Below are 27,993 nucleotides of genomic sequence, written 5' to 3' on the forward strand. Positions count from 1 at the left end.
CGTACCTTTCCCACGAGGGCTTGGCCAAGTACCTTCTTCATTAATTGTATGTCTACTTTTGTTATTCATAGGGAAAGATGGTAATTTTCAAAATATCTAAAATGGCTTGGATGTTTCCCTGAATAAGCTCCCTTGGTATCAGCACCACTGATTACATGCTGGGGTTTTATTGGAAAATGTCAGTGTGCACCTTCTCTTACTTATTTATTTTTTTAATTGGACATGTCCTGTATCATGTGGCTATTAACCCTGATGTTGTTTGACAAAAGTTGGCCAAATCCTGCACAGCTATAAGGTCTCTTGCCAGAATAAAGTCTTTTATGGCTACAAAGGCCACCTCTCTGAAAATTGTTACCTCATTAGGGACGACAAGAAGGTTTTCAGTTCATTTTTGATTTGAAGTCTTTGCTTGGTGTAATTGCAGACAGCTGTGACAAGTTCACAGATAAAACAAAAACACAAACTTTATTACATTACATAATGAGTAGACAGAATGACACAGGTTAGTTTAGAAAGACAGAAAAAACATTAATGGAACCTAATAATATCAGTTCATTAACTAATTGTTGAGCTATGGAGAAAATCATGGAGCTGTTCTGAGCACAGTCTGAATTCTCACGTGCTGTAGAAGTGTACCTTTTTGTAAGAATCGCTTCCCCACATTCGGAACACCAATGAGGACTCTCTCAGGGTGAATTTCTCCAAATGGGCTTCGTGGGCTAACGGTCACACTGCAGGCAGCACATTTCTGTTGCATTAACCTAAACTTTGTTTCTGTAAATTTACAGCAAGGCCTTGCTGCTGCACCTGAATCGCCCCTGATGACGCCTCATCTTGCAGTTTGCACAGAGTGATGGTAATCGGTACAGACAGAAGAATTCCTGGAAGTTTTGTTTGACCAGAATTGTTAACCTCGGCACCCCGGCACAGTATCAGTGGTTGTTTTTTCACACCTAGCTTCAATCTGATTCTTTTCTCTCTAGCATGAATGTCTGAGTGGTGGTTAAGGCTTCTTCTTTCTGAAAATCTTTTGCCACATTCAGGACAGCAATACGGCTTCTCTCCAGTATGGGTCCGTGTGTGCTGTCGTAGAGAGCTACTGGCTGAGAATCGTTTGCCGCATTCAGAACAGCAATATGGCTTCTCTCCAGTATGAATTCGTATGTGCTGCTGAAGAGCGCCGATATCAGTGAACCCTTTACTACATTCTGAACAGCAGTATGGCCTTTCTCCGTTATGAACTCGCATATGTCTTTGGAGACTGCTAGGTGAAGGACATTGTTTGCCACATTCTAAACAGCAATAGGTTTTCTTTTCTCTAGTGTGACATCTTGTGTGGCTGTGAAGAGCACTTGTATCACTGAATCGTTTGCCGCATTCAGAACAACAATATGGCTTTGCTGTAGCGTGAATTCGAGCATGCTTCTGAAGATTGCCACTGTCAGCAAATCCTTTGCCACATTCAGAACAGACATATGGCTTTTCTCCAGTGTGCACTCGCGTGTGCCTCTTTAGAGCGCTACCATCAGAGAATCGTTTGCCACATTCTGAACAACAGTGAGGTTTCTCTCCGGTGTGAATTCTGATGTGACTCCGTAGGCCGCTTCTTCGTACAAAACGTCTGCCACATTCACTACAGCAATACGGCTTCTCTCCGCTGTGAATTCTCGAGTGGATATGAAGCCTACCTAAAAATGAGAATCCTTTACCACATTCGGAACAGCTGTATGGCTTCTCTCCAGTATGAACACGGGTGTGCTGCTGAAGAGCAATGCTGCTGGGGAATTGTTTGCCACACTCTGTGCAGCATGGGGGGTTTTCTCCAGTGTGAATTCTTTTATGTCTGTATAGACTGTTTCGATGTAGAAATTGTTTGCCACACTCAGAACATGCAGGTGGTTTTTGAAGTGAATGAGTTGACTCATCTTCATATAAAGCCTCTGGGTCTGTTTTATGAATTTGTTGCTGATCGGTGTCAATGACTCCTGCCTGAGGAGAACTGCACTGCAAAGTGGCCGCTGCCAAATTCTTTGATCCTCTTGTTGGCTTCCTCATATTCTTCTTGTCCTGTTTGTGTTGTAGTCTGCTCCGAAGAGAAGTCTGAGCAAATGAAGACGTAGATAAATTGTAGTTCTCCTGGAAATCTGCAGTAATTAAAAAAAAAAAGAAAAAAGTTTAGTCATTTGTTTGATATATAAATCATTATAAAACTTCTATCTGTCAAACTGGTTGGTGTTCCTGCCTCAACACTCAGTTTCATTTCTACTCTATCCACTGTGTGTGTGGACCTTGACTGCTTACCTCCTGCCCATTCAGTTTCTCCCTCTTCCACTCCTATCCCACAGATGGGCCTGCTGTGTTAATCACCCTCTGGTGTGACTGAGTGTGGATGTGTGCACCAGTGTGTCCTCTAGACGACTGGCATTCATTCTCAGGATGATGTCTCAAAAACTCCAGGTGAAGAAAATGGATGCATGGCAGCTGATGAAGTGTGTCGGTCATGTGAATTCAAGCAAACTCAAGTGCAAGCTCCTTTACATCCAGTGGTTATGGCTGCCCTCTCCTTCTCTGTTATTTTCACTGCTCTAACTAATCCTCATTTTCTAAAATCTCATGTCTGTCCTCCTCATCCTGACCCTGCAGTGGACACGACGTCTTTAATAATGATGGACTTGGCTCCAGAACATTGTCTCATTTTGTTGACTTTCTCTTCATAAAGCAGGAATGGGTGGGCAGATGACCTTCAGTAATGGTAGTCCGGCATGTGAATTAAGGTTTTCTCATCTTTCTTGCTATTGCGATAACTTAAAAAATAAATAAATACAGCTAGGGCGGTACAGTGGCGCAGTGGTAGCGCTGCTGCCTCGCAGTTAGGAGACCTGGGTTCGCTTCCTGGGTCCTCCCTGCGTGGAGTTTGCATGTTCTTTCTGTGTCTGCGTGGGTTTCCTCCAGGTATTCCGGTTTCCTCCTGCAGTCCAAAGACATGCAGGTTAGGTGCATTGGCGATTCTAAATTGGCCCTAATGTGTGTGTGTGTGTGTGTGTCCTGCAGTGGGTTGGCACCCTGCCCGGGATTGGTTCCCTGCCTTGCGCCCTGTGTTGGCTGGGATTGGCTTCAGCAGTCCCCTGTGACCCTGTGTTCGGATTCAGCAGGTTGGAAGATAGATGGATGGATGGATAAATACAGGTATATCTTCTCTTATATTAGTATGGCCCTGTGTTTAACACAGCCAGTCGACATTTTGTGGAGTCACCATAAAGTGTGCTTGCAGCAGTTGATGAATGGCAACTGGAGTTTCTGCAGTTCAGTTTGGTTTTCTATGCTGCCTGAGGGGTCCAGCATTCTGAAGCCTACCTAAAAGTGAAAATCCTTTACCACATTCGGAACAGCTGTATGGTTTCTCTCCAGTATGAAGAACATTGTGCACCCAGAGGTTGTCCACAAGGACTCCACATGTTTTCTGTGTATCTGCACGAGTTTTCCTCAGGAGACTCCAATTCTTCTTTAACCCGCTAAACTCAGCCTCTGCTTTGGTCATTTCCTGCTACTTTGATTTAACTGGCCACAGATTCTTCACACTTAACTCAATATACATGTTCTATCCATCAAAAAGAAGGACAGACATTTCTCTTATAGAGTATTTAGATCTGCATTAAAATGATGTATATAAATGACAGTACAGGAAGTTGAAAAAAATCTATCAATTTTTTTAACAAAAAATATACTTTATAAATGGTGGCATAAACTTTCAAACACCATAAAAGGGAAGTGCAACAGGTAGCAGCAATAACCAAATAATCGGTTAGATAGATAGATAGATAGATAGATAGATAGATAGATAGATAGATAGATAGATAGATAGATAGATAGATAGATAGATAGATAGATAGATAGATAGATAGATAGATAGATAGTACAATGCCAGGGTTCTCCAACTCCGGTCCTGGAGGGCCGCAGTGGCTTTCATTCTAACCCTTTTCTTAATGAGTGACCTGTTTTTGCTGCTAATTAACTCCTTTTACATTCCTTTTAATTGACTTGCTCTTGAATACTCAGACCCCTTAATTCAGGGATCTCAAACTCCAGTCCTGGAGGGCTGCAGTGGCTGCAGGTTTTCACTCAAACCCTTTTCTTAATTAGTGACCTGTTTTTGCTGGCACTGGCTGGGCACTGTTAGCGGATCATTTTGTTCCAGCAACAAAATAAATGACAAATGGGTTTTTGTGATAAAGTGAACTTTTTACGCAATGAATTAAAATGCATCTGATCACTCTGATCAATAACATCCGAACAATGGGAATTGCCACCACAGAAACTGAAGCCGCAAATTTTGCAAGACGCAACATTTATGTCACTGCCAATACCTTTGGCCACTACTGTAGATACAGTTATGTGAAAAAGTTTGGGAACCCCTCTCAGCCTGCATAATAATCTACTCTCCTTTCAACATAAAAGATAACAGTGGTCTGTCTTTCATTTCCTAGGAACATCTGAGTACTGCGGTGTTTTCCAAACAAAGATTTTTAGTGCAGCAGCATTTAGTTGTATGAAATGAAATCAAATGTGAAAAACTGGCTGTGCACAAATGTGGGTCCCCTTGTCATTGTGCTGATTTGAATGCCTGTCACTGCTCAATGCTGATTACTTGTAACACCAAATTGGTTGGATGAGCTTGTTAAGCCTTGAACTTCATAGACAGGTGTGTCCAATCATGAGATATAAAGGTATTTAAGGTGGTCAATTACAAGTTGTGTTTCCCTTTGACTCTCCTCTGAAGAGTGACAGACAGCATGGGATCTTCAAAGCAACTCTCAAAAGATCTGAAAACAAAGATTGTTGAGTCTCCTGGTTTAGGGGAAGGCTACAAAAAGCCATCTCAGAGGTTTAAACTGTCAGTTTCAACTGTAAGGAATGGAATCAGGAAATGGAAGGCCACAGGCACAGTTGCTGTTAAACCCAGCAGGTCTGGCAGGCCAAGAAAAATACAGGAGCGGCATATGAGCAGGATTGTGAGAATGGTGACAAACAACCCACAGATCACCTCCAAAGACCTGCAAGAACATCTGGCTGCAGATGGTGTATCTGTACATCGTTCTACAATTCAGCACAATTTGCACAAAGAACATCTGTATGGCAGGGTGATGAGAAAGAAGCCCTTTCTGTACTCACGCCACAAACAGTCACTTGTTGTATGCCAGTGCTCATTTAGACAAGCCAGATTCATTGTGGAACAAAGTGCTTTGGACTGATGAGACAAAAATGGAGTTATTTGGTCAGAACAAAAAGCGCTTTGCATGGTGGAAGAACAACACCGCATTCCAAGAAAAACACCTGCTACCTCCTGTCAAATTTGGTGGAGGTTCCATCATGCTGTGGGGCTGTGTGGCGAGTTCACGGACTGGGGCCCTTGTTAAAGTTGAGGGTCTGATGAATTCAACCCAATATCAACAAACTCTTCAGGATAATGTTCAAGCATCAGTCACAAAGTTGAAGTTACTCAGGGGTTGGATATTCCAACAAGACAATGACCCAAAACACAGTTGGAAATCTACAAAGGCATTCATACAGAGGGAGAAGTGCAATGTTCTGGAATGGCCATCACAGTCCCCTGACTTGAATATCATCGAAAATCTATGGGATGATTTGAAGCAGGCTGTCCATCAAATTGAAGTGAACTGGAGAGATTGTGTATGAAGAATGGTCAACAATACCTCCATCCAGAATCCAGACACTCATCAAAGGCTATAGGAGGACAGGGTCTAAAGGCTGTTAGATTTGCAAAGGAGGCTCAGCTAAGTATTGATGTCATATCTCTGTTGGGGGGCCCACATTTATGCACCTGTCTAATTTTGTTATGATGCATATTTCATATTTTCTGTTAATCCAATAAACTTAATGTCACTGCTGAAATACTACTGTGTCCATAAGGCATGTCAGATATTAAAAGGAAGTTGCTACTTTGAAAGCTCAGCCAATGATAAAGAAAAATCCAAAGAATTAAGAGGGGGTACCAAACTTTTTCATATGACTGTATTTTTAAGGTATGATTCTCATACAGTGGTGTGAAAAACTATTTGCCCCCTTCTTGATTTCTTATTCTTTTGCATGTTTGTCACACAAAATGTTTCTGATCATCAAACACATTTAACCATTAGTCAAATATAACACAAGTAAACACAAAATGCAGTTTGTAAATGGTGGTTTTTATTATTTAGGGAGAAAAAAAAATCCAAACCTACATGGCCCTGTGTGAAAAAGTAATTGCCCCCTTGTTAAAAAATAACCTAACTGTGGTGTATCACACCTGAGTTCAATTTCCGTAGCCACCCCCAGGCCTGATTACTGCCACACCTGTTTCAATCAAGAAATTACTTAAATAGGAGCTGCCTGACACAGAGAAGTAGACCAAAAGCACCTCAAAAGCTAGACATCATGCCAAGATCCAAAGAAATTCAGGAACAAATGAGAACAGAAGTAATTGAGATCTATCAGTCTGGTAAAGGTTATAAAGCCATTTCTAAAGCTTTGGGACTCCAGCGAACCACAGTGAGAGCCATTATCCACAAATGGCAAAAACATGGAACAGTGGTGAACCTTCCCAGGAGTGGCCGGCCGACCAAAATTACCCCAAGAGCGCAGAGACGACTCATCCGAGAGGTCACAAAAGACCCCAGGACAACGTCTAAAGAACTGCAGGCATCACTTGCCTCAATTAAGGTCAGTGTTCACGACTCCACCATAAGAAAGAGACTGGGCAAAAACGGCCTGCATGGCAGATTTCCAAGACGCAAACCACTGTTAAGCAAAAAGAACATTAGGGCTCGTCTCAATTTTGCTAAGAAACATCTCAATGATTGCCAAGACTTTTGGGAAAATACCTTGTGGACTGATGAGACAAAAGTTGAACTTTTTGGAAGGCAAATGTCCCGTTACATCTGGCGTAAAAGGAACACAGCATTTCAGAAAAAGAACATCATACCAACAGTAAAATATGGTGGTGGTAGTGTGATGGTCTGGGGTTGTTTTGCTGCTTCAGGACCTGGAAGGCTTGCTGTGATAGATGGAACCATGAATTCTACTGTCTACCAAAAAATCCTGAAGGAGAATGTCCGGCCATCTGTTTGTCAACTCAAGCTGAAGCGATCTTGGGTTGCTGCAACAGGACAATGACCCAAAACACACCAGCAAATCCACCTCTGAATGGCTGAAGAAAAACAAAATGAAGACTTTGGAGTGGCCTAGTCAAAGTCCTGACCTGAATCCAATTGAGATGCTATGGCATGACCTTAAAAAGGCGGTTCATGCTAGAAAACCCTCAAATAAAGCTGAATTACAACAATTTTGCAAAGATGAGTGGGCCAAAATTCCTCCAGAGCGCTGTAAAAGACTCATTGCAAGTTATCGCAAACGCTTGATTGCAGTTATTGCTGCTAAGGGTGGCCCAACCAGTTATTAGGTTCAGGGGGCAATTACTTTTTCACACAGGGCCATGTAGGTTTGGATTTTTTTTTTTTCCCTAAATAATAAAAACCACCATTTACAAACTGCATTTTGTGTTTACTTGTGTTATATTTGACTAATGGTTAAATGTGTTTGATGATCAGAAACATTTTGTGTGACAAACATGCAAAAGAATAAGAAATCAGGAAGGGGGCAAATAGTTTTTCACACCACTGTATTTCATTCAACCTAATGTGGGTGATGTTTTACAACTTTATATGAGAAAGTCTTGAGCTGGACCCTTTCAGCTTTTTTGGCTACACAGAAATCTTCTTACCTGCTACGTCGGTTATTGTTAGTTATTATGCGCTCGGGCAGCTCGTCTCTGTGCTTATATCTACGAAATGCACCAAGACAAACACCGCTAGAGTGACACTTTCTTTTATATTTAACCTCCTCAGCACTATTTTTACCCCCATAAAAACGTTGATTTTTTTTTCCCCAATAATAAAAATATTATGTGTAACAGTGTATTGGCCTTTACTGTACTGATGGACATTTTAGCGCACATCCTTTGTGTGACGTGTTTTGAGACAGTGACCAATGCATAGCCCGGTGTTGCCATCAGGATAGCAGAAGTGTGCTTCTTTGTTCACTTTGTTTTTCTGTTGCTTGCACATGAGAGGGTGGCATGTCTGTGGCCTGAACAATTTTAATTTAATTTTCTTTCTCATGGTCTGAGAGTCCTTCAGGTGCCTTTTGGCAAACTCCAGATGGGCTGCCATGTGCCTTTTACTAAGGAGTGGCTTCCGTCTGGCCACTCTACCATACAGGCCTGATTGATGGATTGCTGCAGAGATGGTTGTCCTTCTAGAAGGTTCTCCTCTCTCCACAGATGACCTCTGGAGCTCTGACAGAGTGACCATCGGGTTCTTGGTCACCTCCCTGACTAAGGCCCTTCTCCCCCGATCACTCAGTTTAGATGGCCGGCCAGCTCTAGGAAGAGTCCTGGTGGTTTCGAACTTCTTCCACTTATGGATGATGGAGCCCACTGTGCTCATTGGGACCTTCAAAGCAGCAGAAATTTTTCTGTAACCTTCCCCATATTTGTACCTCAAGACAATCCTGTCTCGGAGGTCTACAGACAATTCCTTTGACTTCATGCTTAGTTTGTGCTCTGACATGAACTGTCGACTGTGGGACCTTATATAGACAGGTGTGTGCTTTTCCAAATCATGTCCAGTCAACTGAATTTACCACAGGTGGACTCCAATGAAGCTGCAGAAACATCTCAAGGATGATCAGGGAAACAGGATGGACCTGAGCTCAATTTCGAGCTTCACGGCAAAGGCTGTGAATACTTATGTACATGGGATTTCTCAATTTTTTTATTTTTAATAAATTAGCAAAAATCTCAAACTTTTTTCACATTGTCATTATGGGGTGTTGTGTGTAGAATTCTGAGGAAAAAAATGAATTTAATCCATTTTGAAATAAGGCTGTAACATAACAAAAGGTGGAAAAAGTGATGCGCTGTGAATACTTTCCGGATGCACTGTACCTTAGAGTCACAAAAAGCACAGACATATTCAGCTATTGTTTTGAAGTATGATGTTTTTACATCCACTAGATGGCAGGCCCAAGCGTTTCAAACGTGTCTTCTCCTGCCCTCAAAATGGTGTCTCATAAGAAACGCTTCTTATCAGCAGTGATGACGAGGCGACTCTGTCTTCACGTAGTGAAACTAAAATGGTCAGCGAAACCAAACACTCATGTCACTCACATGTGTATGGTTCATAAATACAGTAATAATGATTATTACTATTTATTATTATTAAGCTTTCTACACTTTCCATACTTTTAGTGTATGGAATGTTTCACAGTAGAAAGATGTGATTTAATAAATATGTAATTTTTCAAGCCAAAAAATGTAACGTTTATTACCTATTTCTTTTGAAGGAAAAAAAAATGTAATGCTAAGGAAGTTAAAAACGTAAAGCACATCACACAAATCTGACTCATGGTTAACCACAATTACCCTTAGTTCTTGTCTATAAGCCGGACTCATGTATAAGCCGGAGACCAAAAATCATACGAATTTTTAAAATAAAATCTTTTCATAGATAAGCCGGACTCATGGATAAGCCGAACGTACTATAACCTATAACTAATAGAAGGGAGGGAGGTCAGTGGTCTCACTCGCACCCATTTAATTTCTTTAAGGGGGGAGAGAGTGTGAGATATTGGCGTCTCTCTCACTCCCCGCATGGCGCGGTTGGAGCGGCCGGAGCGCGTTCTTTCTGCTCTGGGCATCGCCGAGTCAACACACGCGCGTAGCGGTCATTTAAATTGTGATTTTGTTAAATTTTTGTTTTGTGAAATTTGTTAAAATGGATAATGTAAAGAAGACTCGAAAATCTTATCCCAATCATCGAAAACTTGAAGCGGTGAGCTATGCCGAAAAGTATGGCAATGCGGCGGCAGCAGCTAAAGAGTTCAGAACAGACGAGTCAAACATCCGGCGATGGAAAAAACAAAAGCCTGTTATAAAAGCAATGCATCCGAAGAAGCGCTGCCGTCAGTCCCGAAAAGAGTTTTGGCCGGAATTGGAGTCACAATTGAAGACATGGATTATCTCCAGACGCAATGAAAATAGAAGAGTGTCGACCACTGGAATTCGTTTGAAAGCAAAAGAATTGGCAAAACATTTAAAAATCAATGACTTCAAAGGCAGCAAATGTTAGTGTTTTCTGTTCATGAAAAGACACAACTTATCTGTAAGAGCCATTACATCTATTGGACAGAAGTTACCACAGGATTGGGAAGAGAAAATGGCTGTCTTTGGGGTTTTTGTCAAAAATGCGATCAATGGAGTCAATTTCGAACACATCGGGAATATGGATGAGGTCTCCATCAGTTTCGATATGCCCAGTGGTTTCACAGTTGAGACAAAGGGATCAACTGATGTCAGAATCACTACCACTGGCAATGAAAAGTGCAATTTTACTGTTGTCTTGTGTGCTACAGCCGATGGTGGAAAATGCAAACCTTTAGTGATTTTCAAACGAAAAACTATTCCTAAAGATGTCTTCCCTAAAGGAGTTGTTGTCACAGCAAACGAAAAGGGATGGGTTGACGCGGATATGGTCAGCTATTGGTTAGAAAACATTTGGCGTAAACGCAAGAATTCATTTTTTTGCTAGAAATCAGTTTTAATATACGATTCGGCTCGACCTCACATCACAGAAGAAGTCAAAGAAAAGGTGAAAAAGTATTCACAATTGGCTGTTATTCCTGGAGGACTGACATCTAAATTACAGCCACTGGATCTAAGCGTTAATAAATCTTTTAAAATCAAAATGCGTGAGAAATGGGAGGACTGGATGGTCAATGGTTACCATTCATTCACTAAGTCTGGATCAATCAAAAGGGCCTCTTATGCTGAAGTATGTCAATGGATCGACGAATGTTGGAGTGAAGTAACCGCGGATTGCATTAAAAATGGATTTAAAGCCGCGAATATCTGCGAATATCCAACCGAAGTGCTAACTACTGTGATATCTCGTGCCACTGATAGTGAAGAAGAATCTGAAGAAGAATCCGAAGATCAAATCGAATCTGAAATTCCAGAATCTTTTAACGAGATGTTTGATCTCTTTAATACTGAATCTGATGAAGAATTTGATGGCTTTGATTAATAAAAATTAATTTTTAAAAATGTATAACATTTTTTAATAAATTGATTTTGTGTATAAGCCGGACTTATGTATAAGCCGATATTCTATTTTTTCATTTTCACAACTTTTTTCCTTAGATAAGCCGCGGCTTATAGACAAGAACTTAGGGTACATTGAATACTGAGCCCAAGTCATGCTCAGGGTTAACGTCAAGGAGGTAAATCACATTACTTACTTCTTCCCACACTCCTCGCTGACTGCTGCTCTTCTCCATTCCTCCCGTTTCCTTCATCGATATCCTCTTCAAATTCAGATTTCAGTTTCGTAGAACTCCGGTGTCCCGTATTCCTGACCCAGGGCTGTAAACTGGAAGGAGATTCTTCACAAATCTCTTGTTTGGAGATGCTCCTGATTTCATGGTTTTGCAGCTTAAGACTAATGGAGATATCTTCCCCATTCTCAACTTTAGCTTCAATAATCTCACCCGTGGACTCTTCCTCTTTGAAAACTGAAATTGCTTCTTCACAATCCTCCACCTTCACACACAAGTCCTCTTGTTTAATGTGTGCCAGTTTTTCATCCACAACATCCTCTTTGACTGAAGTCATTGTTCCGTGTAAAACTCTTCTCTCCCCGCAAGTGTCTGGTCTTTTCTTCTAAGATTCGTTTCTCACAGGCACAGCTCTGGCTTGGGTGCCATTTGACACCTCACTGCATGACTATGAGAACAGGGAAAGGGTCTCCTTCTACTCTGTCAAAATAAAAAGGACAGAATTGCTTCAGAGTCACCAAAAAAAAGAAACACAGTTCAGGGTAAACTTCTAGTCTGTAACAGACACAGAAAACTACCAGCTTAAGTTAGTTAGCAATGTGAGATTGGAGATGCTGTGAAGCCAACCTGTTCACCTAAGAAGATCTCAGAAGATTTGGAGTGAAAACCTACTTGATAGAAAGAAAAGGTCCAACTGTTAACCCACCCGCCGTTAGGTCAGATGACTCAAAATTGTGGGGATGAAAAAAGAAAAATGTGAACAGCAGCAATACCACAAGGGAAAGGAGAAAACAGAATATCAACTGGTGGCCCAGGGGCTACTTCCTCTGAGGCTGGCTAAGAATCTGCGCTGGTATCCGGAAGGTTGCCGGTTCGAATCCCCGTTACTGACAAAGGGGATCCTACTCTGCTGGGCCCTTGAGCGAGGCCCTCATTCTTCAATTCCTCCAGGGGCTCTGTACAATGTTTGACCCCAAGGAGTATGTGAAAACTAACAACTTCCTAATATAAGAAATTGTATAAGATGAAAAAAATCAACTGGTGGCACGCGGACTACTTCCGGCCCACAAAATATTAATTATTTAATTAATGAATAAAGTAAATGTAAAGAGGGGAGAATGTGCTATGCTCTTTTTGAATATTTAGAATATTGAAGCCATTCCTAAACAATCGAGATAAAGCTTACATACCAAAAATAGGTGCATTCCAACCCAGGTTTCTAAAGTGATATAAATCTGTCAGCATATTATAAATTCCAACTTTCGTGAATGGAATGTGGCTTATGCCATGTTTTCGTGCAAGAGTGGGGACAAACTCATCACTGCCATTTAACATTTTGTTTAATTTATTTAACAATTCGCACCATAACAAACCAAACTGCAGTCAAAGGGGAAAAGAAATTTGGTTTAATTAATAAGACATAACAAAAAAAAAAAAACCAAACTAAACAGCATAGAAAATTTCAGTCTTCTGTGTCAACAGATTAATGAAACAAACATTTCTTATCAATCAATCAATCAATCAATCAATCAATCAATCAGTCAAATTTATTTATAAAGCATCTTTAAAAACAATAGAAGTTATACCAGAGTGCTACTATAAAACAATACATTTTATAAAACCATTGACAGATGAGATTAGACAGGAGTCCCCGTGGACTATGATGTTTGCCGAGGACAATGTGATCTGTAGCGAGAGTAGGGAGCAGGACGAGGAGACCCTGGAAAGGTAAAGAAAGCATATGACAGGGTGACTCGAGAGGAGCTGTGGTATTGTATGAGGAAGTCGGAAGTGGCAGAGAAGTATGTAAGAGTTGTGCAGGATATGTATGAGGGAAGTGTGACAGTGGTGAGGTCTGTGGTAGGAGTGACGGAGGTGGGATTACATCAGGGATCGGCTCTGAGCCCTTTCTTATTTGCAATGGTGATGGACAGGTTGACAGACGAGATTAGACAGGAGTCCCCGTGGACTGTGATGTTGCCCGAGGACATTGTGATCTGTAGCGATAGTAGGGAGCAGGTCGAGGAGACCCTGGAGAGGTAAAGAAAGCATATGACAGGGTGACTCGAGAGGAGCTGTGGTATTGTATGAGGAAGGCAGGAGTGGCAGAGAAGTACAGTGGTGTGAAAAACTATTTGCCCCCTTCCTGATTTCTTATTCTTTTGCATGTTTGTCACACAAAATGTTTCTGATCATCAAACACATTTCACCATTAGTCAAATATAACACAAGTAAACACAAAATGCAGTTTTTAAATGATGGTGTTTATTATTTAGGGAGAAAAAAAATCCAAACCTACATGGCCCTGTGTGAAAAAGTAGTTGCCCCCTTGTTAAAAAATAACCTAACTGTGGTGTATCACACCTGAGTTCAATTTCCGTAGCCACCCCCAGGCCTGATTACTGCCACACCTGTTTCAATCAAGAAATCACTGAAATAGGAGCTGCCTGACACAGAGAAGTAGACCAAAAGCACCTCAAAAGCTAGACATCATGCCAAGATCCAAAGAAATTCAGGAACAAATGAGAACAGAAGTAATTGAGATCTATCAGTCTGGTAAAGGTTATAAAGCCATTTCTAAAGCTTTGGGACTCCAGCGAACCACAGTGAGAGCCATTATCCACAAATGGCAAAAACATGGAAGAGTGGTGAACCTTCCCAGGAGTGGCCGGCCGACCAAAATTACCCCAAGAGCGCAGAGACGACTCATCCGAGAAAACACACCAGCAAATCCACCTCTGAATGGCTGAAGAAAAACAAAATGAAGACTTTGGAGTGGCCTAGTCAAAGTCCTGACCTGAATCCAATTGAGATGCTATGGCATGACCTTAAAAAGGCGGTTCATGCTAGAAAACCCTCAAATAAAGCTGAATTACAACAATTTTGCAAAGATGAGTGGGCCAAAATTCCTCCAGAACACTGTAACAGACTCATTGCAAGTTATCGCAAACGCTTGATTGCAGTTATTGCTGCTAAGGGTGGCCCAACCAGTTATTAGGTTCAGGGGGCAATTACTTTTTCACACAGGGCCATGTAGGTTTGGATTTTTTTTTCTCCCTAAATAATAAAAACCACCATTTACAAACTGCATTTTGTGTTTACTTGTGTTATATTTGACTAATGGTTAAATGTGTTTGATGATAAGAAACATTTTGTGTGACAAACATGCAAAAGAATAAGAAATCAGGAAGGGGGCAAATAGTTTTTCACACCACTGTATGTAAGAGTTGTACAGGATATGTACGAGGGAAGTGAGACAGTGGTGAGGTCTGTGGTAGGAGTGACGGAGGTGGGATTACATCACGGCTCGGCTCTGAGCCCTTTCTTATTTGCAAAGGTGATGGACAAGTTTGACAGATGAGATTAGACAGGAGTCCCTCTGGTCTATGATGTTTGCTGATGATATTGTGATCTGTAGTGAGAGTAGGGAGCAGGTTGAGGAGACCCTGGAGAGGCGGAGATATGCTCTAGAGAGGAGAAGAATGAAGGTCAGTAGGACCACCAAGACAGAATACATGTGTGTGAATGAGAGGGAAGTCAGTGGAATGGTGGTGAGGATGCAAGGAATCGAATTGGTGAAGGTGGATGAGTTTAAATACTTGGGATCAACAGTACAGAGTAATGGGGATTGTGGAAGAGAGGTGAAGAAGAGAGTGCAGGCAGGGTGGAATGGGTGGAGAAGAGTGTCAGGAGTGATTTGTGACAGACGAGTATCAGCAAGAGTGAAAGGGAAGGTCTACAGGACAGTAGTGAGACCAGCTATGTTATATGGGCTGGAGACGGTGGCACTGACCAGAAAGAAGGAGACAGAGCTGGCAGAGTTGAAGATGCTAAGATTTGCATTGGGTGTGACGAGGATGGAGAGGATTAGAAATGAGGACATTAGAAGGTTGGATGGTTTGAAGACAAAGTCAGAGAGGTGAGATTGTGTTGATTTGGACATGTGGGGAGGAGAGATGTTGGGTTTATTCGGAGAAGGGTGATATGGATAGAGCTGACAGAGAAGAGGAAAAGAGAAAGGCCTAACAGGAGGTTTATGGATGTGGTGAGAGAGGACATGCAGGTGATGGGTGTGACAGAGGAAGACACAGAGGACAGGAAGAGATGGAAAAAGATGATCTGCTATGGTGAACCCTTAATGGGAGCAGAAAAAAGAGGAAGAAGAAGACTTTGATTAAAACAATGTACTGTAATATCTATCCTCCCACTCCCGTCAACCTCACCCAACTGTAGAAGGCGGAGGAGAAAAAGTGGGATTTTAAGAGTCTTAAAAACCTCAGTCGAAGAAGCAGATCTGATATGGAGCAGGAGGTCATTCCAAAGTCTTGGAGCAATAACTGAAAAGGCCCTCTCACCCTTAAAGTTTAGCCACGATGTAGGAACTCCAAGAGGTAACTGACAAGATGACCTCAAATCTCTTGTTACCGAGAGGGGATGAAGGAGATTGCAGAGGTAAAGATATTAAGCTTTGCATTGGGTGTGACGAGGATGCACTCATTTCTAATCCTGTCCATTAGAGGGTCGGCTCAGGTTGGACGGTTTGGAGACAAAGTTAGAGAGGCGAGATTGCATTGGTTTGGACATGTGCATTGAAGAGATGCTGGGTATATTGGGAGAAGGGTGCTAAGGATAGAGCTGCCTGGCAATAGGAACAGAGGAAGACCTAAGAGAAGGTTTATGGATGTGGTGAGAGAGAACATACAGGTGATGGGTGTAACACAGCAAGATGCATAGGACAAGAAGAGATGGAAGAAGATGATCCACTGTGGTGATTCCTAACAGGAGCAGCTGAAAAAAAGAAGAAGTTGATCAAAACGATTGAATATCTATCCTTCCCCTCCCAATGACCTCACCCACCATAGAAGGCGGAGGAGAAAAAGTGGGTTTCTAACCGATTCTTAAAAACCTCAGTTGAAGAAGATCTGATATGGAACAGGAGGTCATTCCAAAGTCTTGGAGCAAGAACTGAAGTAAACTTTAGTAATGATGTATAAACTGCAAGAGGTAATAGAGGAGATGACCTCAAATCTTTTTTTCTCAAGAGGGGATGAAGGAGATCGCAGATATATTTAGGGGCGAAACCATGCAAGGCCTTCAAGGCCTCAATAAAACCTTGAAGTCAATCCAAAATCTCACCGGCAGCCAATGGAGGGAGGCCAGTACGGGCAAGATATGCTCTCTTCTATTAGTGCTGGACAGAAATCTAGCAGCTGCATTCTGTACCAACTGAAGGCGCAGGAGGCCAAATTTGGGCAATCGTACATACGATTGTGCGGAGATGTAATAAAATCACGGTTCACTGTTGCCAAATCCTTCTGAGAAAGGAAGGATTTTAACTTTGAAATTCTCCTCAGTTGGCCAAAGCTGGATTTTACTACCACAGAGATTAGTCTGTCAAAAATGATACCCAGGTTCCTGACATCATTACAAATTTTTGCCCTCAGCGGGACTAAATAAGTGCCAATATCATTAGCAGAGAAAAGAAGGCCAAAGATAATGACCTCAGTTTTATTTTCATTTAGTTGGAAGATATTTTGTATCATCCAGAGGTTTGATATCGTCAATACACTCCAGATGAAATGATGTCAGGGCTAACATTAACCTTCATAGTGTTAGACTCGTGCGTCACTCGGGCAACTGTATAGACATGCCTCGTGTGAGTGTTAGACCCAAAGATTACTTGGGCTGTAAAAGTGGCAACGGCGTTAGTGCCGAGCATTGCTGGGGCAACGGTACAGGCGTGTCTTAACTAAGCGTTTCAAATGTGTCTTCTCCTAGCCTCATCGTGGAGTCTCGTAAGAAACGCTTCTCATCAGCAGTGATGGCTGGGTGACTCCGTCTTCTGGCAGTGAAACTGAAATGGTCAGCGAAACCGAAAGGGATTCAAGCGTTGCTCGGGAAACGGTAGAGGCGACCCAGAGTGTTACCAAGGCAATGGTGTGGACACGCCTTCTCCGAGGCTCATAATGGCGTCGCATAAGAAACATTTTTCAGCAGCGCAGATGTTGCACGCTCTTGACAGTTGTCACACACGTGCGCATAGGAGACAGCTAGAGGGACCAATCAAAGGTAATTCCACGCCAGGCCAGGGGGTGGCGGGGTGAGCTAATCTTTCCTCTTATATCCTTGCAGATCAAAAATGGGAAAGTCTGGCCCTGAAGACATCGCTTCCATTTTTTTCTTGACTCCATGATGTAATTTCTGGTTAAGCCCACAAGAGCTCCACTTCCAGTTCCGGCCCCCAAATGACATCACTTCTGCCGACCTACTATAAAACCAAGACAACCTCCACATGTACTCAGTTCTGTTTTGCACTTATTCACAACTTTCCATGTATTTGCCCTTTTGCAGCCAGGGATTAAGTATACGGGTGGCTACCTCAAACCTTTTTTCTGTGTGTCAAGGCTGATTATTTTCACACAGTGAAACGGGCAATGATGACCAAGTGAACCTGTCTTGAGACCGTGGAACTGAAACGGGCAGTGAAATCGAAAAGGATTCTGATGAATCTGAAAGCGACGCCCGTGTCAATCGCACTTGGGCTGTTAGAAAGCTTATCGGTCTGGAAAGAAAATCTGCAAGGAATAGTGCAACTATTGTCCCCGATTGTGAACTGCACCGTGCTTCAAGATATCCCACACAAACAACACATTTTGACAGTATATACGGTATTAGCATTATTTTTATTAATATTATTATTATTCATTACTAGTTGTGTAAGCCTGTGCTGTAAAAAGCCCGGGGTACTAGAAACTATTGAAATCATCAGAAAGAAGATTAAAATGTAGAGATGTCAGGTAATTGAAAGGAATAACTCTGGGCATCTCTCTCCTAGGAGGATTCGTTTTGCCGACGTGCTCGCCTCACTTGTGCATTAGCGGTGGGAGGAAAAGTAAAAGGGATACTGTTCTGCCGATGTTAGCGGGTGAGCGACTTTGTCTTTCTTCTGAGGTTTCGTTTTGCTGACGTGTTCGCCTTGCTTGTGTTATAAGCGGCTAAGCGAGTTTTCTGTTTCCTTGGAGGCGGAGCCCTTACCCCGACTCTGCCTCTCACTTCGGGCCGGACAGACAGACACACACACACACTTCCACGCGTTGATGTCTTATATATAAGATTATTATGATTTGTATCACTATTATATTTTCTACACTGCTGACTTTGTACTTTTAGTGTTTTGCACATTTTACAGTAGAAAGATGAGATTCTACTTGAGATTCTTCTTTGCATTTTTGTTTGCAAAAAAATGCAAACAAGTTTTTTCATGGAAAAAATGTAACACTATGGAGGTTAACCTCCTTAGCGTTAGACCCCGAGCGTTACTCTAAAAATGTTGTGTCACTCGGGAAACTGTACAGATGTGTCCTGTGTAAGTGGTAGAATCGAGAATCACTCGAGCTGTAAAAGTGCTATCAGTATAATTTTTTATTCTTTATTTATTTGTCACATACATAGTTATACAGGTAAACACGCAGTGAAATGCATCTTTTTGCATACCCCTTGGGGTCAGAGCGCAGGGTCAGCCATTGTACAACGCCCCTGGAGCAATTGAAGGTTAAGGGCTTTGCTCTGGGGGCGGCACAGTGGCGCAGTGGGTAGCGCTGCTTCCTCGCAGTTCGGAGACCTGGGGACCTGGGTTCGCTTCCCGGGTCATCCCTGCGTGGAGTTTGCATGTTCTCCCCGTGCCTGTGTGGGTTTCCTCCGGGCGCTCCGGTTTCCTCCCACAGTCCAAACACATGCAGGTTAGGTGGATTGGCGATTCTAAATTGGCCCTAGTGTGTGTGTGTCCTGCGGTGGGTTGGCACCCTGCCCGGGATTGGTTCCCTGCCTTGTGCCCTGTGTTGGCTGGGATTGGCTCCAGCAGACCCCCGTGACCCTATGTTCGGATTCAGCGGGTTGGAAAATGGATGGTTGGATGGATGGGCTTTGCTCTATCGAACGTTAATGTGATGTTGTTAGATTTTCAGATTCTTATGCCGTTTTCAAATTATAAAAAAATCAATAGTACTAGGGTGTTGTACCGTGTTAGCCATTATGAATGTAGAGAAAAGCCAAGCAAAATGACACCTTTTATTGGCTAACTAGAAAGATTACAATATGCAAGCTTTCGAGGCAACTCAGGCCCCTTCTTCAGGCCTGATTACATCTTGCCTGAAGAAGGGGCCTGAGTTGCCTCGAAAGCTTGCATATTGTAATCTTTCTAGTTAGCCAATAAAAGGTGTCATTTTGCTTGGCTTTTCTCTAAAAAAATCAAGAAAATCATGGGGCAGCAACTGAGGGTTGGGTGCTAAAGGCTTGGCCCCCCAACTACAATATAATAGAGCAATAGAAATATATATATATATATATATATATATATATATATATATATATATATATATATATTTTTTTTTTTATTTTGTTTTTTATTTCGCCTTATACAATTTCTTGTATTAGGAATTTGTTAGTTTTCGAATACCCCTTGGGGTCAGAGCGCAGGGTCAGCCATTGTACAGCGCCCCTGGAGCAATTACAGGTTAAGGGTCTTGCTCAAGGGCCCAGCAGAGTAGGATCTCTTTTGGCAGTGACAGGGATTTGAACCGGCAACCTTCTGGATACCAGCGCAGATCCTTAGCCTCAGAGCCACCACTCCGCTACTACTCCGCTGAGCACTACTCGTGAAACGTTACAGGCGGGTCTTGTGTAAGCGTCACGTCTGAGCATCACATGTGCAGAGGTGTTGGTGCGTCTTCTCCTCTCACCTGTAAGTGTGATCAGTAACCCCCTCCGTAACAATGCCGTCTTGTAAGAAACGTTTCTCAGCTGCCCGGGTGATACGAGCAGTGATGACGAGGCGCTTCTCATCAGCAGTGAAGAGGAAGTGAACCTGTCCTCGCGTGGTGGAACTGAAAACGGACAGGGAGCCCAAAAGTGATTCTGGTCAATCCTAAAATTGCCCCACGCATGTGTTGACCCGGCTTCAAAAAAAAAAAAACAACCAGCACCACCTCGTTTTGACTTTGTGGTTCAGCCAGGAATTAAAGGAGGACATTGACAGTCAAGATGCACTCACTTACGTGATGCTATTCATTCCTGGGTGATGACGTGATCGACAGAATTCTTGTCAAGACCAATAGTTACTCTGAACAGTTTTTGGGCAAATAACCGTACACCTAAGCAGTTTTCCCATTCAAAGAGAACCAGTAACTGCCAACGATATCAGGGCCTTTTCAGACTAATTTATATTGCAAGGACTTGTAGTTAAACCTTAACAGCGATGGTACTGGTCTGAGAACAAAATTATTGCAAAACCGTTCTTTGAAGAAATATATCTGAGTGTAGGTTTTCACTAATAATGAAATATCTAGTGTGGCGGACGACTGGGGCCCTTGACTGGCCGGGACACCTTTATTATGGAAGGACCGGGAGAGAAGCAATACCTCCCCCGGAACATGAGAGGGCAGCCCCCCTGGATTGCATCGGGCCCACCACCAGAGGGTGCCTGGAGAGTATGGGAGTCTTGGAATGTGATCGGGTGCACCTGGAGAACTTCTGGGTGCCCATGCAGCACTTCCACAACACCCGGGAGTACTGCTGGAAGTTAACTTAAGAGCACCTGGAGAACTTCCAGGTGTAGTATAAAAGAGGCCACCTCACTCCGTTCATGGAGCCAGAGTCAGGAGGTGGAGGACAGAGCTAGCGAGGAGAGGAATGGAGGTGGCAGAAGAAAAGGGACTGAGCAATTTGGTTGGTGATTTGTGCACTGTGTTGTGTAAAGGCCAAAGAAGAAATACAGTTAGGTCCATAAATATTTGGACAGAGACAACTTTTGTCTAATTTTGGTTCTGTACATTACCACAATGAATTTGAAATGAAACAACTCAGATGCAGTTGAAGTGCAAACGTTCAGCTTTAATTCAGTGGGGTGAACAAAACGATTACATAAAAATGTGAGGCAACTGAAGCATTTTTTGAACCCAATTTCTTCATTTCAGGGGCTCAAAAGTAATTGGACAATTGACTCTTTGGCTATTTCATGGGCAGGTGTGTTCAAGTCCGTCGTTATGTCATTATCAAAGCAGATAAGAGGCCTGGAGTTGATTTGAGGTGTGGTGCTTGCATGTGGAAGATTTTGCTGTGAACAGACAACATGCGGTCAAAGGAGCTCTCCATGCAGGTGACAGAAGCCATCCTTAAGCTGCAAAAACAGAAAAAACCCATCTGAGAAATTGCTCCAATATTACGAGTGGCAAAATCTACAGTTTGGTACGTCCTGAGAAAGAAAGCAAGCACTGGTGAACTCAGCAACGCAAAAAGACCTGGACGTCCACGGAAGACAACACTGGTGAATGATCGCAGAATCATTTCCATGGTGAAGAGAAACCCCTTCACAACAGCCAACCAAGTGAACAACACTCTCCAGGGGGTCGGCGTATCGATATCCAAGTCTACCATAAAGAGAAGACTGCATGAAAGTAAATACAGAGGGTGCACTGCAAGGTGCAAGACACTCATAAGCCTCAAGAATAGAAAGGCGAGATTGGACTTTGCTAAAGACCATCTAAATAAGCCAGCACAGTTCTGGAAAAACATTCTTTGGACAGATGAAACCAAGATCAACCTCTACCAGAATGATGGCAAGAAAAAAGGATGGAGAAGGTGTGGAACAGCTCATTATCCAAAGCATAGCACATCATCTGTAAAACACGGTGGAGGAGGCAGTGTGATGGCTTGGGCGTGCATGGCTGCCAGTGGCACTGGGACACTCGTGTTTATTGATGATGTGACACAGGACAGAAGCAGCTGAATGAATTCTGAGGTGTTCAGAGACATACTGTCTGCTCCAATCCAGCTAAATACAGCAGTTATATTGATTCATGATACAGATGGACAATGACCCAAAACATACAGCCAAAGCAACCCCGGAGTTTATTAAAGCAAAGAAGTGGGAAATTCTTGAATGGCCAAGTCAGTCACCTGATCTAAACCCAACTGAGCAGGCATTTCACTTGTTGAAGACTAAACTTCAGACAGAAAGGCCCACAAACAAACAGCAACTGAAAGGCCTGGCAGAGCATTAAAAAGGAGGAAACCCAGCATCTGGTGATGTCCAGGAGTTCAAGACTTCAGGCTGTCATTGCCAGCAAAGGGTTTTCAACCAAGTATTAGAAATGAACATTTGATTTCCAGTTATTTAATTTGTCCAATTACTTTTGAGCCCCTGAAATGAAGGGATTGTGTTAAAAAAATGCTTTAGTTGCCTCACATTTTTATGCAATCGTTTTGTTCACCCCACTGAATGAAAGCTGAAAGTCTGCACTTCAACTGCATCTGAGTTGTTTCATTTCAAATTCATTGTGGTAATGTACAGAACCAAAATTAGAAAAAAGTTGTCTCTGTCCAAATATTTATGGACCTAACTGCAAAAACGTTTGTGCGCTTCTACTTGTGACAGCTCTGTGTCTGTCTGTGTCAGGGCTGATCATCCACAACTGCACTTTACCAACAATGAAGACTCTGATGAGAATAACCATCCAGCATCCAAACTGAAGAAAATTTGGGAGATATACCAGGCCACTGTAGCAAAATTTCTGAACGTTTACATCCCAGATTGTGACGTCAGCATCATGGCTTACTGTATAAGGGCTGACTGTCATGGATACAGTACATCACATCAAATAGAGCAAGATCTGTAATGAAGTTTCATGAGCTTTGTGAATCTAAAATGGGATACATTTGGAATTTGGTTCTGTACACAGGGAAAGGGACAATGTTTGATCTGACATACGATCAGTACGGCGTTGCTATGTCACTGGTGCTGACTTTGATAGATGCTCTGCTGGATTAAGGTTACCGTGTAGCCCTGGACAATTTTTATACTTCGCCAGAGCAATTTGGCATCTTGAAAGACTGATGCATATGGAACGGTGCATCCCAACCCACTTGGCAGGCCTAAATGACAGCGAGGTGCGCTACTAACTTGGCAAAAGGGTAAAGGGCTTGTGCCGAAATGGAATCACAAAAATATGGAGCTGCGGTCACTAGACAGGCAAAAGGAAACAAGCAGGTTACGAAGCCTTGTGCTGTGGTCAACTACAATAGCACGACGGGCGGCGTAGATCGTGCGGATCAAGAATGAACTTTCGATCCTGTTATGCGTAGGCAACAAAAGAAACATTACATAAAGATATTTTGTCATCCTGTGGAACAGTAAAAGTGGAGTGCATTCATGTCATACAAATGAACAGCTGGCGAAACTGAATCTCATGCAAACTTTACATGCCACATGCAAGAGATGCGGTCGACCCAGGACATCATGGATCAATCCAGAACATCTTATTGGTTGACATTTTATTGATTATATGCCTCCAACAAACAAACAAACAAAACAAAAAAAAAACACAGAATCCGTACCTGTGCAGTGTGCTGTTCAAAAACTGATACATCTGGAAAGAAAAATCAAAAAGGAACACGGGATTATTGTTCCGAATGTGACACTGGATTGTGTCTTTGGCTGTGCTTTAAGATTTAACACACAAAGGACTAATTTTGAAATAATATACTGTTTTGGCATCATTAGTAGTTTTATAATTACTGTTATTATTACTCTTGTTATTATTGTTCATGGGCGGCACGGTTGTGCTGCTGCCTCGCAGTTAGGAGACTTGTGGTTCGCTTCCCGGGTCCTCCCTGCGTGGAGTTTGCATGTTCTGCCCATGTCTGCGTGGGTTTCCTCCCACAGTCCAAAGACATGCAGGTAAGGTGCATTGGTGATCCTAAATTGTCCCTGTTGTGTGTGTGTGTGTGTGTGTGTGTGTGTGTGTGTGTGTGTGTGTGCGCCCTGCGGTGGGCTGACACCCTGTCCGGGGTTTCTTTCCTGCCTTGCGCCCTGTGTTGGCTGGGATTGGCTCCAGCAGACCCCCGTGACCCCGTAATTAGAATGTAGCGGGTTGGATAATGGATGGATGGATTACTGTTCATTTCATATTATTATTTTCGTTCATCATTACCATTGTTATTTGTATCATTATTATATTTTGAGAAATAAAAAAATATATAATTTTTCATTCTAAAAAAATACAATGCTTTTTACATGTTTTATTGGAATAAAATTCAACGCTAAGGACATTTATATGATATGGTAATGTGTTAGTATAAAAATATATATACAGTAGACCCCCGCGAAGTCGCACTTCAGAGTTCGCAGCCTCAGTCATTCGCAGATTTTTTCCTTAGAACCTAACTAACAATTGTTAGCGGAAACCGCAAATATCCTCCGCAATTTTTATGCCTTTTTTCTTGGCAATATTGTACTGTAGGGAGAACTGCAGCTTGAGATAGTGAAAGTAGCCAATAGAATTTGAAACTGCAACTCCCAGCAGTCCCTGCAGTGACTCTGATTGGTCTTCTGCTGAGGGTCCTGGGGCTGTTGAGGTCAAAGGCGCTGCTTTTAAAAAGGTGGCCGGTGACCAAAAGGAAAAAAAAAAGTTTTTGTAATTTGTGTTTCAAGTTCATGTCTCTCTGCCTCCTGTTGGGTTACCTGTACTTATTCGTTTTGGTTTTGGATTGTTTCATGCGTCTGGATTGTCTGCCGTCTGACTGTGTACATGAGGACTGTAAGTGGATTCATGGCCATCCTGCAAAGAAAGGAGCGCTCCTGAACCCGTCCATCTGTCTTCACCATTTCAGGAACTAGCAGTAGGACTATCTTTACATTCCCATTCAACGTGCGGATCTCTGGACTTTCTATTTTCATCATTGCATTTCATCCATTGCCGTTTTCATTAACGTTTTACTCTGTGTGTTTTGTTTGTGCTTTGTTGTATTTAATGTGTAATCGCCGTAAGGGGAACAGGGGTGGTATCCTTGTTTTCTTATTTCATTTGTTTTCATTACATTCTTTATTTGCGGTTTGATTACCGGTTTGCTTTGTTTTTGTCTCTGTGAGTACGTGCGGGTCTGGTCAAGACTGGTTGCGTCCATGGAATCTCCACCATAAAAATAAATAAATCACCATTGACGGTGTGAATCTTAGCGGCACCAGACCGCTACAGCATTATTCATTTCTCCTTGCTGCCGATTGACTATGATACATCTCCAGCTGAGTGTTCTTGTGTTTTCCGCTGACTTAAAAGCCTGAACAGCACGTGTCCTTTTTGGCTGATTGCTTTGTTTCTCTCTCGTCCCCCAGACATCCTCTGCTCCTGTTGTGCTCCCCTATGATGTTTGCCTATTCTTTTAATCGATAACTAACTGCATACTGAGCTCGTTTTACTTCTGAAAGAGACCTATTTGTTTGAAGTGTTTGAATAAAGTTCCTGTCTCTACAATCTCCTGTGTTTCTGTGACCCACGTTTGAGCCGCACTAAGACTAGCCTGCCAGCGTCAGCACTTACCTCTGTGTGTTTGCCTGCAGCCAGTTCAAGCGCAGTTGGCTCGGTGATTTACATCCATGGCGTCAGTTGCACTTTGTACATATTGTTCCAGTAATTTTTTAAAATAGTTTTTACAGTTCATTAGCAGTGTGTAAAATGATCAGTGTTGCAGTAATTGTGATGCTCTTTGCATGAAAAAAAATGTGTTTCATTACAATTTCACTTGTTCTTTGTTAATTGTGACATTTACTTAAAGTGCAGCAAAAAAGTATTTGATGTGCAGGGATGCATTAACACCCAAGTATGTGGCAGTTTAAGGGTTAAAGCCTTAAGATGCCGTCGAAATGCCCTGCACCTTCTAAGGCTTCTGGCAATGAAAATGCGCTTGCATGAATTACAGTACATATAGCGGTAACATCTGTAATTACATTCTAGCACTGCGGGAGACATAGCAGTGCAGTATACAGGCTTACCTTTACATTCTTTATTTTAGGTAATGTATTAAGCTAAGTTAGAAATTAAATTAAAGTGTTTGGGAGCATATTTAGGGTTTAAACTATGAAAATAGGCATTTTTTTTAACCACATCCAAAATTCACGGTTTTTCACAAGTCGCGGGTGCTCTAGGAACGTAACCCCCACGAATTTTGGGGGTGCACTGTATATATGTAGAATGTCACCATCATCAAAAGGCACATGTTAAGCTGGTGGTTTTAAAAGATAACTATAAAAATTAAAGCATAGTTTTAGCAATAACTGTGTCTTTCTGAGGCAGCACGGTGGCGCAGTGGGTAGCGCTGCTGCCCTCGCAGTTCGGAGACCCCGGTTTGCTTCCCGGGTCCTCCCTGCGTGGAGTCTGCATGTTCTCCCCGTGTCTACGTGGGTTTCCTCCGGGCGCTCCGGTTTCCTCCCACAGTCCAAAGACATGCAGGTTAGGTGGATTGGTGATTCTGAATTGGCCCTAGTGTGTGCTTGGTGTGTGTGTGTGTTTGTGTGTGTCGTGCGGTGGGTTGGCACCCTGCCCGGGATTGTTTCCTGCCTTGTGCCCTGTGTTGGCTGGGATTGGCTCCAGCAGACCCCCGTGACCCTGTGTTCGGACTCAGCGGGTTGGAAAATGGATGGATGGATGTGTCTTTCTAAATTTTCTTTGGAGAAAAGTTCAAAGCAATAAATAAAGACCACTAAAACAGCCCGATTCCTAATAACTCTCTGAAATGGAACCCCTCAAGCGCATATTTTTCCAAGACAGTCTCATAAACAGATGTTGCTGTTACTCAACATTCTCAAATTGTGAATTCGAGGTCCTAAATACTTCCCTATCTCCAGGTCTCAATGTGCAGGTCTGGCAGTGGTGATCCCTCACAAAGCAAACGGGGTGGTGCGACACCATTTACAACTTCGCCTTGGGCAGCAAAAAATCCGAGAACTGGCTCTGGCCGGGAGATTAAACAAAGGCCTTAATGTCGACAATGAACGTAACAGCGCCGTGGGTACAAAATGGCAGAATAAAGCCGTTCAAGTGATGGGCGCCACTGAAGCCCTGCCTGACGTCACAGCCACGTCAAGCGTCTCCAGGCGCCGCTGGTTTGAGCTCCACTGGGTCAGACTGCAAGTTAAAGGCGTCTTTATTGTGCCTTTCAACTGAAAGCATTAAGATTTGTTTCAGCACTTAGAAGTCCCCGTTTATGCCACTCCATTAATCCAGCCCTGTCTGTACGTCCCCATGGCAGCTCTTCCGCTGCTCTATTCGTATTGTAAACGTTAATTCGCAGGGACTTCTTATGACACCTGGAGTCTTGGATTTTTGTGACATCCTCCGCACACTGATCTCGGGCTGAATGACGAGCACGGACGGGACGAGCGAGCGATTTACCTGCGGCCCGGACACTCGGCCGGATATAACGTTATGGTTGATGTGGAAGAAGGAAACCGGCCGTTCAGCACCAAAACGATCTTGTGCAAACTAACGAGACTTTCTTTCTCTGTCTGTCTTTCTCATTTTCTCTCTCTATCTCTCCTGCTTTATATCCCACACACGGTTTTCGTGCTCTTCTATTCTCTGACATTCCCGCCCACATCCTGCTCCACCGTCCTCTCCTCTTCCATGCGCCGCGGTATTCCCTCCCCACTCGATACTCTCTTTCTTACCAACACTACTCATCCTCCTCCTCTTCTCCGATCTTTCTTCTTCTGCTCTCTTTTCTTTCAAGTGTCTTGTCTTATTCGAGCTGTCAGCAAGCGGAATCAAACAACGA

General features: G+C 42.8%; 1 protein-coding gene across 3 annotated transcripts; it reads right to left on the reverse strand.

The window, feature by feature from the left end:
* Positions 1–446: 446 nt before the first annotated feature.
* On the reverse strand, positions 447–27,992 carry LOC114641678 (gastrula zinc finger protein XlCGF57.1-like). Of its 3 annotated transcripts, none has more exons than XM_028790700.1 (4): positions 27,887–27,992; positions 23,779–23,810; positions 11,353–11,868; positions 447–2,144 (listed from the first exon to the last, which is right to left on the reverse strand). In XM_028790700.1, exons 3-4 carry the CDS (start codon positions 11,723–11,725, stop codon positions 757–759), a joined length of 1,761 nt encoding a protein of 586 aa, XP_028646533.1. In that variant the 5' UTR covers positions 11,726–11,868; positions 23,779–23,810; positions 27,887–27,992; the 3' UTR covers positions 447–756. The 3 variants fall into 3 exon arrangements, with proteins under 3 accessions (XP_028646533.1, XP_051783416.1, XP_028646534.1); XM_051927456.1 differs by having other exon boundaries at positions 11,353–11,863; positions 27,887–27,986; XM_028790701.1 differs by lacking the exon at positions 23,779–23,810 and having other exon boundaries at positions 27,887–27,986.
* Between the last annotated feature and the right edge of the window lies 1 nt (position 27,993).

Source organism: Erpetoichthys calabaricus, chromosome 5 (genome assembly GCF_900747795.2).
Source record: "Erpetoichthys calabaricus chromosome 5, fErpCal1.3, whole genome shotgun sequence".
Lineage (NCBI taxonomy): Eukaryota > Metazoa > Chordata > Cladistia > Polypteriformes > Polypteridae > Erpetoichthys > Erpetoichthys calabaricus.

Excerpts from the sequence above, each read along its gene's own strand:
- LOC114641678 (XM_028790700.1), bottom strand. The coding sequence starts at position 11,725 with ATGACTTCAGTCAAAGAGGATGTTGTGGATGAAAAACTGGCACACATT. Across the intron at positions 2,145-11,352 it reads AGCGAGGAGTGTGGGAAGAA|ATTTCCAGGAGAACTACAAT; the intron begins GTAAGTAATGTG and ends TAATTACTGCAG.